The following is a 14,019-nucleotide window of genomic DNA, read 5'->3' as shown; positions in this document are numbered from 1 at the left end:
AGGAAAAAGTCTATTTAATTAAAAGAAATCTGTAATGTACTCATGGTAAAATTGGAAAAAGAGACTTCTCCCTCACCTATTCGATTTCTTTATGGTGTCTTTTCTTTTATAGGTAAGGAAGGTCAAATATCCTTCGCTAGCCTGGTCTTATATTAACATGATAATATTCGATATCTTTTTATTGATTAAAGATACATCAAATTTTTATAAACATGTTTATTCTTCTATTCTAAAAAACCATAATTTTTTTGCTTGTGTCCTACTCCGCATGGTAACATTTTACGTGCCACATATGTTTTTTTTGCTAAAAAATCTCTGAAAATTTTTTCCAAAAGTATTTCATATTAGTATGATACTGTACAAGTATAAAATTTAAGATAAATGGGATTTCATGCTAAAAAAAAATTTTCTGCTGGCTTATCATCTAAAGTTTAAAAAAAATATCTGGATTTGCATTGGTATTAGAAATTATTTAAATAAATTGTTTTGTCCTCTTCGTCTCATAACAAACTATCGTTTAAAAATAATATAACTAATCGTAAAATTTTATGGCCAACTAATAAGAGCAAAATTCTAAGAGATCAAATATTTTTTCTGAGATTAATAAAAAAATAATGGAAAATTAATTTTCAAAATGGTTGTGTCCACTTATTTGTTAAGTTTTCATGAATAGATTACTGGTTGAATGCCACTGTCATATTATTTTACCACTGTAAATAAGAATATAATTTATTTACATTATTTTACCACTGTGAATAAAATCTTTTATTAAAATCACATAGTTTAATCAAAATTTACAAATTATTCATACTATTTTTAAAGTAAATTCTTTGAATAAAAATGATCAATGACATTGTCATTGAAAATGATATAACATTTCTTGAAAAGTTATCTTCAATATATAATTACCAATTATAAAAAATAATCTATTTTTAATTATAATATTAAACGTCTATTCCCAGAAAATAATATTTCAAATTCTACGAAATCAAATAAAATCGATAATGCAAATAATGAATAACATTTCTTGAAATATATCACTACCCTATGCCATGATGGTATATCCCTTATCTCCTGGACGATGGTCTCCCGCTGACCTGGCACTACACTTGTGTAGATTTTTTCAGCTAAGTCTAACCTATCATTATCTGTCATCGAAAAGGCAGAAGTCCTTAAAAAACAAAGCTGGCATTACAAACACAGTTTTTATACTATTCATTATCAACATCTTAGGCGTGTTCAGAAATGAAGCCATTTATTTTATTAATAACATAGGAGCAAAAGAGAAACAGATTTCATGTAACTCCAACAAAAGATTCTATCTTCGTCAGTAGATTTCTCTCGAAATCTCTAATTCCAATTTCATTCACCCCTCTCCATGTGATATGTACTTCTATTTTTTAGTTCTTTTTAATATTTTTAATAAAGTTTATATATATAAATAAATAGTTGTTTTTTTCATATAATTTTCAATATATTCTTATTTATTTTTTTTTAATATATTTTATTTTAATATCGTTTGTATTGTATATTACTATAAACTAAAATCTAAAAGTATTAAATTACCTACCTATAAAGTGCTTTTTTTTCTAACTTTTCCATATCTTATGTCACTAGAAGAGGCTGCTGCTCGAAAATGATGGGTAAATACTAAAAATCTATTTCAAGAATACTCGTGTTTATTAAAAAAAAAATTTAATATTTGTTTAAAATATTTCTGCCTTTGACCTTTCGGATGACAACTTAATTAATTAGTAATTATTAAAGGTTCGTTAGTTTAAGATGATAATAGATTATTCGTGATTTTATTAAAATATATTAGAAAATAAGTGTTTTATCAGTGGCAACACTACCTTTACAATCTCCTGAGGTTCAAAAAAAAATTTTCAATTATTTTCAAAATTACCTTTTTTTATATCAAGGAGCTTGAGCCCCTGTGCTCTTTCCCTAGTGATGCTACTGTGTCTTATTGCAATTTAATAAATATTAGCTGGTGTTTGGCTTTGTTATTTAAAAAATTTATGTTGACTTAGCAGTATAACCGCCTAAAATAAAGTAAATCGAGTTCGGACGGATAATATATAAATGCGAGAATCATTTTTATTGATTTTGGATATACCCTTAGGGTCTTATTTTTAAGAAGATTAATTTATTATTAAAATTTATAAAATCTGTTTGGAAGCATAATGTATAAATGCGAGAATCATTTAAATTTTTTAAAAAAAGATTTGACTTTAGATAAGATAAATTTATAGGCCGGCATGGATTTTTAAGTTTTTTTTAATGGGTTTTGGCCTAAAACTTATTAAATTTAGTTTATAAAACAATTGCTAACTAGGAATTGCCATCTTTTTCATCTATGATAATTTTCAGTATTGTAAACTATGTCTAAATACACTTAAATATTGCTATTTTTATTAAATACAATGAATTAAATTTCTATGTATGGGATTGTTTGAGGCATGGAAAATTTTTTGAAATTTATTATGGGCTTGGGACTGGCTTGGGAATTTTTTTAAATATTAGGTAGGGGCCCAGTCTGGGCTGGGCTTAGTCTAAAAATTTAGGCCCATTAAGGTGTATTCTAAAAAAAATTTAGCCCAGGCCAAGCTCATATCTAATATTAAAAAAATAACACTTTGGACTCACTCTTAATATTTAACCTTGTCATATATCACATTATATTTGTAGTAAACAAAATCTTATAAAAAAATCTAAATACTTTTGCTTATTATATTGGTCATGATAAAAAAAAATGATAGGATTTAAAGCCTTTTAGATTTACGTGATACGTGATAAAAGCGTTTTCGCCCTCTGGTTGTGGATACAACAGAGCTACGCTAGGTTTTCCTCAAAAATCCATCAAACTGGATAGTTAATTTAGGGGAGGAGAAAAAAATGAGGAGCCCTTCACACGTTTGTGGGCAAGCCGCACGTACTTGTACGCGCAACAGTCCGGGAACTGTCGCTTAAACGTCTATAGGCTAATCAACAAAAGAGATGGGCAAAAACAAAAGCCTATACCCATGAACTGCCTAAATAATTTAATTACTTTAAGGGTGGGTGGTGGCCAATTTTAAGTTTAAACATCTAATGTAAGCCTTGGTAGTTACTAACAAATAATTGAGAATGTGTTCATATCAATTGAGATTAGAATTTATTCATGAAAATAAGGAAAAGCTAAAATGGGTTTACCACAAATTGTTTAAAAGGTGAAAAATCCAGTGAATAGGCAAAAACTAGTCAGTAATCGGTTTATGACTATCCAGCAAACGAACACCACACAACAAACGGTTATTTTTCCTTTTTCCAGAGAAACAAAATACTCTATGGAGTGATAGATAGATTATATAGCGAAAAAGGTCTTTGATAATGATAAAGATATGAGAGAAAGGAAACTATGACGCAGAAATAGGAGCCAGCTCCGTAAGTTTTAGGAAATTGAAAAGTAATTGTTGGCCAGGATTAACAAAGGCATTTTGGCTTGATTGTTATATGATAGTCTATCATTCACGGAAAACTCTACCAGCAAAACATATTTACAAACCTCGCCACCCCCCTGTCGACTGATTTCTCCATAAATGAAGTAACAAGCGAACAAAGACTAATGAAAAAAAAACACTAAGAGAAAGCAAAAGCTCCAGGGCCAGATAATATCACAGCAGAAAAACCAAAAAATAAATAGCATCTATAACAATATCGCTACCTATTTGCCCTCATTTAATAGAAATATGGGAGAGCGGAACTACTGCAGTGGGATGAAATCAAAAATCCTACCTAAGTAACTACCCAAAAACTAAGACCACAAGAAAATTAAGACTTATTGAGCTATAGCCATCACATCCTATAGCATGGAAAAAGCATAACACCCACACCAAAAATACATAAGTATATACAGACCAAGAAAAGAAAATACTGGATCCAAAATTAATTTAGAAAAATAATCATGCAGAAAAACTAAGTACAAAACCCCTTCTGCTTTACATTTGTGAATTATAACAGAGCTATTGATAATGTTAACCATGCAGTTTTTTCAGAAAATAAGATAATAGTTTACCTATATTTTGATGAGCTTTTATAATCCATCCATTTTCAGAATCCTTCAATTTTTTTAGACGAAAACGGCATGCATGATACCTTTGTACAGAATGATGAATTTATAAAATCAATATACAATTCACTGCCATCTAATCAAAAACGGAAAGAACATTCATGTTGCCATAAACTAAAACCTCAAATTGATGCACCACTTAGTATTTTACAATGTCCAGCTAAACATCTTAATCAATCCCCTACATTTCCTGATTCTCAAGATATAACTTTAATAGATGCAAGAAATCTTATGCCAATTGCGAATCAAATTCCTTCCATTGATCAACCATTTAGCTTATCTACTGATAGAGTAGCCTCTTCAATTCCTAAATATAATTCAAATCAAACTTGGGAATACCCTTCTCCTCAAATGTTTTGGAATGCTATGCTTAAAAAAGGCTGGACTTGGAAAAATTCAGATATATCTCAAGCAGACATGAATAATATCATAAAAATCCATAATCATAATAATGAACAGGCTTGGTTAGAAGTTTTAAAATGGGAGGCTTTGCATGCGAAAGAGGGAGAAGAAATGCCAAAATTGAAAAGTTTTTCTGGGAAGGCATCTGATTATACAATTAAGTTTTTTTTTAATTTTATAAATTTTACATATATTAGTAATTAATTTAGAGCTAGGGTTAGAAACATTTTGGGATATGAATTACCATTTGATAGACATGATTGGATAGTGGATAGGAATGGCCAGGAAGTTAGGTATATCATTGATTATTATGATAGTGGTAAAATTAATCAACATACTGGGAAATTTACTACATTGGATGTTAGACCTGCTCTAGATTCATTTGAAGCTATCTGGGATAGAATGCGGATAGCTTGGTTTAGATGGAGATTATAAAGAAAACAATTTGTGTTTTATAAACTTAATTTTCATTCATGAAGGATTATGTATAAAAGATTTCTGAATATATTATATTAATGCAAATTACTGTTCTGATTTATTAAATTATTTATGTTAAGTTTGTAAATAATCTTAAATTATATGCTAATGTTAACTTCCATCATGGTACATATATTTATAGTATTACATTATTAATATTATTGGCAATAAAATATTTTTATGGTTTTTACTTTTTTATTTACAAAATAAATCAGATTTAAAATAATTTCCACTAAAAAAGTAAATTCATTAATTGTTTTTATTATTTTTCTTTTAATAATCATGTTACACTTATTTATTAATTTTGCAAATTAACTAAGTAACTGATTTTATTTTGAAAGTTATTCTTGAAATGAAGAATTATGTATAAAAACTTAGCTTTTATAAACATCCTTTTACTAAACACCCTAAATCTGATTTCAAAATGGCAAAATAATATCAGTATGTTTGGTTTTCTATTTTGAAATGTGGTTTGAACTGATCCATGGCAGTTTGATCTTTAGAACTATCCTCATTTTTAGTTTTGCAATTGGTCTTTTATTTGGGTTTGTTTTGACCAATGGAAAAATTATATACATATTTACTTATTATAATTATAAAAGATTATTTTTCAAGTCTCCCTACCAATTGCTAAAAATTTAGGGAATGACTAAAATACGCGTCCCCGAAAACTAAGCGTCCCTACGCGTCCCAGGTCAAAACGACTTATTTTTATTATTATTATTAATAGGAAATTTTATTAAGCTTTATAAGATGAGTTAGAAAATGTTTTTTTTAATTTAAAAAAAATACGGTAACTATAAAATTTATAAAAATTTATTTTTTTAAAAAATAAACTACGCGTCCCCGGTCAAAATACAGTTTTTTTTTTAAAAAAAAAGCAGATTCATATTTAACTCATTAAAAGAATACAGAATATGTAAATATTATATTTTAAAGTATTTTATAACTTAGTGATTTTTTCAAAAACACTACGCGTCCCCGGTCAAAAAACCGTTTTTTTTTAAATAAAAGCAGATTCATGTTTAGCTTTTCAAGGAGATTCAGAAAATAGTATTAATAAAAAAAAATTAAAAAAAAATTTTTTTTGGCTAAACTACGCGTCCCCGGTCAAAATACAGTTTTTTTAAAAAAATCAAAACAGATTCATATTTAGCTCATTAAAAGAATACAGAATATGTAAATATTATATATTAAAGTATTTTATAACTTAGTGATTTTTTCAAAAAACACTTTTTTTTCAAAAACATTACGCGTCCCCGGTCAAAAAACCGTTTTTTTTTAAATAAAAGCAGATTCATGTTTAGCTTTTCAAGGAGATTCAGAAAATGGTATTAATAAATAAAAAAAATTTTTCGAAAAATTTTTTTTTTTGACTATACTACGCGTCCCCGGTCAAAATACATTTTTTAAAAAAAAACAAAAGCAGATTCATATTAAGCTCATTAAAAGTATTCAGAATATGTAAATATTGTATTTAAAAATATTTTATAACTTAGTGGCTTTTGAAAAATAACTTTTTTTCTTCATTTTTTGACTAAAATACGCGTCCCCAGTCAAAATACATTATTTTTTTAAAATAAAAGCAGATTCATATTTAGCTCATTAAAATAATTCAGAATATTATATTAAAGTATTTTATAACTTAGTGATTTTTTGAAAAAACACTTTTTTTTTCAAAAACACTACACGTCCCCGGTCTAAAAACCGTTTTTTTTAAAAAATAAAAGCAGATTCATGTTTAGCTTTTCAAGGAGATTCAGAAAATGGTATTAATAAAAAAAATTTAAAAAAACGGTTTTTTTTGAAAAAAAAAGTGTTTTTTCAAAAAAGCACTAAGTTATAAAATACTTTAATATATAATATTTACATATTCTGTATTCTTTTAATGAGCTAAATATGAATCTGTTTTGATTTTTTTAAAAAAACTGTATTTTGACCGGGGACGCGTAGTTTAGCCAAAAAAAAAATTTTTTTGAATTTTTGAATTTTTTTATTAATACTATTTTCTGAATCTCCTTGAAAAGCTAAACATGAATCTGCTTTTATTTTTTAAAAAAACGGTTTTTTGACCGGGGACGCGTAGTGTTTTTGAAAAAAAAAGTGTTTTTTTTAAAAATCACTAAGTTATTAAATACTTTAATATATAATATTTACATATTCTGTATTCTTTTAATGATCTAAATATGAATCTGTTTTGATTTTTAAAAAAAAACTGTATTTTGACCGGGGACGCGTAGGGACGCGTAATTTAGCCAAAAAAAAATTTTTCGAAAAAATTTTTTTTTTAAATTTTTTTTATTAATACCATTTTCTGAATCTCCTTGAAAAGCTAAAATGAATCTGCTTTTATTTTTATAAAAAACGGTTTTTTGACCGGGGACGCGTAGTGTTTTTGAAAAAAAGAAGTGTTTTTTGAAAAAATCACTAAGTTATAAAATACTTTAAAATATAATATTTACATATTCTGTATTCTTTTAATGAGTTATCTGCTTTTATTTTTTAAAAAAAACTGTATTTTGACCGGGGACGCGTAGTTTATTTTTTAAAAAAATAAATTGTTATAAATTTTATATAGTTACCGTATTTTTTTTAAATTAAAAAAAACATTTTCTAACTCATCTTATAAAGCTTAATAAAATTTCCTATTAATAATAATAAAAATAAGTCGTTTTGACCGGGGACGCGTAGTTTTCGGGGACGCGTATTTTAGTCATTCCCAAAATTTATAAGAATATTAAAAGTATTTCAGAAAATTATTATAAACTTTAGGGGTGACAAAACAAAATAATGAATCTTATATAAAATATATACATCATTTGGTGAATTTGAAAAGAATTTTCTAAAAATAGCAAAATAAGCCTTACTTTTATTAATTTAATAATCGAAATTATATAAAGTTATTAAAACAAGTAACATATCAAGAAAAAATAGTTATTTTGTAAAAATATTCATCCTCCACTTGTGAAGGCCATGAATCTTTTTAATTATTTAAAATTATAATATAAAATTTCAAGATAAGTCCTTGTTTAATCAAAGGGCCCTTGAGATTGTTGTTTAATGGCTCTTTTTGCTAATTAGTTTGATTAGGAATTTAACCTCTTCCCTAAATGAGCAGTTTGTTGAAAAATGGGTATATATATTGTTGTCAGCTAGATATGTATATTTTGGGGTGGATTGTATTATTCGATGGGCGAAAATATCTATACATGTATTTCCCTATATTCCAGGCCCATCAGGCCACAAGTTTAATAACAGAAATATCCAATGGTTCAAAATGTGAAGGTATAAATGCATTGAATAATCTATCTCAGATTATTTTATTAATTTTTCGTGCCTTACATATTTGTATCTGTTCACAGGACAATGAAATGGATGTCTAACTAGAATCAACCATTCCCCCACAGTTGTAGGAAACCGAGGATGATAACCAAAGCATATCTAAATTCCTTATTTGTTAAAAGATATTTATTAAGCATGTTTAAATAAGCTTCTAACCATTCGTGGCCTGTTTTAGCTATTACCAATAAATTAAGGGTGCTCTTCTGTGCGTCATTGCTCGAAAGTAGATAATCGACAGAGCAAGACACGGTTGTAGCATCCCGATCCTTTTGTAAATTAGATAGTGGATAAATGGCGCCAAAGGATGTGTTAGCAGACCAGCAAAACAAAGATTGTTTAACATGGTGTCCTCAAAAGGTTTAATTAATTTGAGAATTAGATTTTTGTTTTTTTTTAATAATGATGAAATAAAAAAAACTAGGGCAAGGGATAATCGTAAGCCAAGCCCGCTAGATTTTGTTGGTAGAGCGATTTGCAACGTGAAATTTAAGGTGACTATATTCCAGGGATGTAAACACGAGTCTGGACCCTGGTATTTTGGTCGTTCCCTCACCCTGGTCATTTTTAATGATGGGGGGTACTAGGTGTCAATAAAAAATTTTCCCTTTAAATTCATGAAAAATAAATTAAAATGTATTTTTCGAAAAATCATTTTTTTCTATTCCCATTTTCAAGATTTTCTGGTTTTTATACTTTCATTTTTTTATCGGTCCGATACAGATCATTTATTCCTAAGTTTGACAAACAAATAAATTGTATATATTGATATTGATAAAAATTCCCATTGTTTCCTCCATGTTGGTAATATTATTATTTTCGTTTTTTAAAAAATAAATTCTGTTGTTTTTTAAAAAAAAAAATCTGTAGTTTTTTAAAATATTTTATACGTGTTTTGTTGTTTAAAAAAATATGTAAATTAAATTTTATCTTTTTTCTATTCCTAATAATATATAATATAATTATAAACCAATAATCATGAACAAAATTATTATTGAATGTATCACATTCACAATTGACAATAAATCGCTACTAGAGGTCTTCAAAGTTTTTTTCACAGTCCGAGCCTGAATTTAAAAAAACTTTTGCCCGAGCACACATTTTTTAGTCCAACCCGAGCCCGAATAAAATTTTACAATTTGAGTTGGAATTAACCAAAAAAATATTATGTGTATTTATTCATCGCCATTTTAAATAAAAGTTTATTCGACGGCCATAATCTAATCAAGATATATATTAAGTTGCATTTTATTTAATATGTAAAAAAATATTATAGAAAAGTTAAAATACAATCGAATTTAAAAATTATAAATAATTTAACCTTATTTTCATATATTCTTTACCTGTATATCGACCCTTTTTCATATATGAGTTTAATTTCGGAAATAATTTATTTTGTATACTATCAATCAGCAGTATCTATTAAATTTCTAGAAATTGTGGGATGTGGACTGATGCTTTTAACATCAATATTTCCATATATTGAGCTAATTTTGGCAAAATATTGGCAACAATGAACAAAGCCTTCCCCATGAATCGTCCACAAAACATGATAAACACTTTTGCACACTCTTTTTTTTAATATGGTACAACTTTTGAGTTTTTTGGGATCAGTACCAAAATGGCTATCAATTGACAATTGAGTCTTTTTTACTCTCTATTGTAAATACACATTTATGCCTTTTTAGTTGATTTGTACTTAAAATAATTTAATATTATCTATTTTATGTATAAATTTACTAACCTGTTGTTATAAATTATAAACTTATATATATTTGCAAAAATTGATACTTACATAATTAAGTTTTTCTTTATTTTCATCATTAATGAATGAAAATTTTTTTGCCATTTTCCCTTACTTCATATTCATTGCTCTTAATTTTTTCAGCACTTGATAGTATATCATAAAAGTAAAGTATGTAATAATATCGTTAACTATGCAATGCAATGTACTAAAATACTAATAGCTAGCCCGTCAAAAATGACGCGAAATGAGGATTTTATTCGTTCTTTAACAATAGATGATACCTTTTATTATAAATCATATCCAATTTTTATTCTTTTTACTCACCCCCCACCTCCCACCCCCACTTCAGGTCAAATCCCACCCAGATTAAGAGTAAATACTTTTTTGAGTCAAAATATATTTAAATTAGCTTTTACCCCATATCAAAATTCTTTGTCAAAATATTACTGATTACCTATGGCTTATATTTAATATTAAAAAATCCTAAGTCAGGTCCAAGCCGACAATAATTTCGAAAAAATTTCCATAAGTCCGGGACCATAATAATTTTGATAGTTCAAAACTAAAATAAAATTTAAGAAAAATCATAATGCATTTAAAAATGCAATCAAAATAAGTATGGTCCTTAGTTTTTTTATTAGGCCCGGCCCAGACCTGCAAAAAAATTTTTTTAGGCCAATATCTTACCCATATTATATATTAATAAATTTCTAAGCGTCCAAGAAGACCTTAATAATTTTTAAAAAAATTTCCCAAGCCGAGTCTAACCCGTAATAATTTTGAAAATTTTTTCTCAACCCTGGTCCAACATAATAATTTTAAAGGCCATAATATTTTGTAAAAGATTTTCCCAAGCCAGGTCCAAGCTTATATTAATTTTGAGGAACATTTTCCAAGCCCAACCTATAATAATATTGAAAATTTTTTTCCAAGCCCGGAGATAGGTAAATTCCTAATTAATTTATCATCAAATGAAGGAGAAATCTCCGATTTATCAGTTAGTCAACGGGTTAACTCCTAGTATACATATTGTAATAAGGGAATCTGGGAAAACCCGGACAAACCATTTATTAGAGAATCATGATAAAATCAGGTCTCCTAATATTTTTATAAAAAAAAAATTTACCTCGTTTTTTAAAACTCCAAAAATTAAATTATGGAGAAAAATAGGATTGAAATTGCGGCCAGTGCAACAATTCTAACAAAATGGATTTTTTTATAATGCAGAATGAATAATGTTTGTATCATTATTTGTTATCCATTAAATAAAAATAAATGATTCCTAATAATTTTTTGTACTATTTTCAATTAAAATTATATCTAGAAAATAAATTATGTTTATTATATTTACTTATTGTTGTTTTCAGATTTAGTGTCTAGTTTTTCCGATATTAATTATCAAAGAATTTGATAAGGGCTATATTTTTATGTTAAGTAAAAAATAAATGCTACTATTTAAACAAAAATGCCACAATATTAATTAAACTTATTTGCAATTTATTCATATATTTTAAGAAGTTTATTTTTCTTGTCAATCCATATAAATTTAGGCTAATTTTTAAAAAAAATGATGAGGATTAAACATTATTTTGTATATCTGTTAAAATTTAGATCAAATCCCTTTTGAAATTTTAATTTTTGATAAAAGCGACAAAATAAATTTGGGCTGTCGCTGGAGTCTGATGAGGAATTAATTCATAAATAATTTCACCCCATTTAGGGTTGCAGGTGAAAGTAATGAATAATGACGGCTTACCAAAGCACCCTACAATAGCCATTGCGTCCCGATAAAGCTTATGCATATGCCTTGTGCCAATGGTAAAAGAAGAACGCAAAATTATTCCTCTGCCAAAAGTGTCACAATTGGTATCCCTTTCTAAAATAGCATTATGAACGACATTGTCATCTTAATCTTAGTCGCGTAAAGGGAAATTAAAAGAGAAAGGAAGGTAATGGAAATGAAGGAAATATGAAATGAAAAAGGGAAAGAAAAGGCGGGTGAAGTGAATAAAGGAAATGGGGTGAAAAAAACAGAAAGAAAGGAAACGGGATAATGATAAGTGAAATAAAAATTAGAGAAAGAAAAATGAAAATAAAAATTATAAGAAAAAAAAAGGATGAAAAAAATGTAAAGGGAAGGAAAATAATAAAGGAAAGAAAGAAAAATGAGAAGGAAAAGAAAATGAGGAAAAGAAAGAAGAAAGGAAAGAAAATCTGGAAACGAGCAGGGAAAGGAAAAGGAGAGAAAGAAAGAAAAGGTGAAAGCAAAAGGTTAAGGAAAAAAAGGAAAAATATGAAATGAAAAAGGGAAAGAAGGGAACAAAGGAAATGGAATATGAAAAAAGGAAATAAAATGGGATAATGGAGAGTGAAATAAAAAGTAAAAAAAAAAGGAAACTAAAAGAAAAAGTAGATAAAAAAGGAAAAGAAAAAGTAGATAAAAAAGGAAAAGAAAAAGTAGATAAAAAAGGAAAAGAAAAAGTAGATAAAAAAGGAAAAGAAAAAGTAGATAAAAAAGAAAAAGAAAAAGTGGAGATAAAGGAAAAGCGAAGGCAAATGTAAGGGAAAATAAAAGAAAATGGAAAAGAATAGGATAATATAAAATGAAAAAGAGGGAGAAGGTAAAAAAAAGAAAGGGGGTGTGAAAAAAAAGAAAGGTAACGTGAAAAGAAAGTGAAATAAAAAAATAGAGGAAAGGGGGCAGGGGGAGTGAAAGAATAAATAGATAAAACAAGAAAGTGAAAGAAAAATGATAAAAAAAGGGGAAATAAAAGAAAAGGGGAATGGAAAGAAAAGAAAAGAAAAAAGGGAAAAGATGAAGGCAAAGGTTAAGGAAAAGAAAATGATGAAAGGAAAGGGTTAGGGGTCGATTTTTAAAAGCCAAAATAATATGTAAGACAGGCTTTTGCTCTTAGTTGGCAAAAATGTTTGGACCTATATTTTGCGGTTACATGTCAATACCGCGAAAATTTTAGCGCGAAATGTATTATCGCGAATGTCGATTACCGCGAAAAGATATTATAGCAAATGCATTACAGCGAATGCATTATCGCGAATATAATATAGCGAATGCATTACCGCGAATGCATTATAGCGAATATAATACAGCGAAAATATTATAGCGAATGTATTAGCACGAATGTAATACCGCGAAAATGTTATCGCGAATGTATTATAGCGAATACATTACAGCTAATGAATTATCGCGAATGCATTATCGCGAATATATTACCGCGAATGCATTATAGCGAATGTTTTATAGCGAATGAATTATAGCGAATGAATTATAGCGAATGCATTATAGCGAATGCATTATCATATCGCGAATGGAGTTTCATAAAAGTTACAATTTTATATTTATCGACTTTTCGACTGACTTAGTTGAATCTGAAAATTAAGTTAAAATGGGGATTGGCTCTAAAAACATTTTTTTATTGAAATTAAGGCTAAGGCTTTTCTTTTTTTTGACTCAAAATATATAAAAAAGATTCTAAGTAATAAAATAGATTTCTCTTTTTCATCTAATCATTTTAAATATTAAACATCAAGTTTTTTCTTTTTAATTTATTGAAAACTTGTAGGGGAGAACAAGGTTATGGCGAACCCTAAAGGCAAACCTTAAGAAAATTATAAGTACTTTATCATTTTTAATAAAAAATATCTCATTTTGTTCAGCTCTATTAGTTTTATGATATGTTTAAATTTCAAAAATACATCTCTAATCTTTCTTTCTTTCTTTCTTTTTCAAAATATCATTTTTCCTGGAATTTTTTTTGGTAACCGAGTGAACCCTACCCAGGGAAGAACAAGCCCTTGGTCGAGGCTATTATAAACTCTGCTTAATTTTCCATATATAAAAGTTATATATTTTTTTATTAGGATATATTTAATGATTTAAAACATAAAAGTGTTATATAATCATTTAAAACATTCACAATCTTTG

The 14,019-nt window shown here is 27.4% G+C and overlaps 1 protein-coding gene across 1 annotated transcript; it reads left to right on the top strand.

Moving 5' to 3' along the window:
• The first annotated feature begins 4,098 nt into the window (after nucleotides 1-4,098).
• LOC135931645 (holocytochrome c-type synthase-like) lies at nucleotides 4,099-5,135 on the top strand. The gene is made up of 2 exons (XM_065468885.1): nucleotides 4,099-4,674; nucleotides 4,723-5,135. Exons 1-2 carry the CDS (start codon nucleotides 4,127-4,129, stop codon nucleotides 4,946-4,948), a joined length of 774 nt encoding a protein of 257 aa, XP_065324957.1. The 5' UTR covers nucleotides 4,099-4,126; the 3' UTR covers nucleotides 4,949-5,135.
• Nucleotides 5,136-14,019: the final 8,884 nt, after the last annotated feature.

This window comes from Gordionus sp. m RMFG-2023, chromosome 1, assembly GCF_954871325.1.
Source record: "Gordionus sp. m RMFG-2023 chromosome 1, tfGorSpeb1-WG-v2, whole genome shotgun sequence".
Classification (NCBI taxonomy): Eukaryota; Metazoa; Nematomorpha; class Gordioida; order Chordodea; family Parachordodidae; genus Gordionus; species Gordionus sp. m RMFG-2023.
The sequence above is the reverse complement of the archived record's forward strand: the minus strand, read 5'-3'. Positions and strand labels throughout refer to the sequence as shown.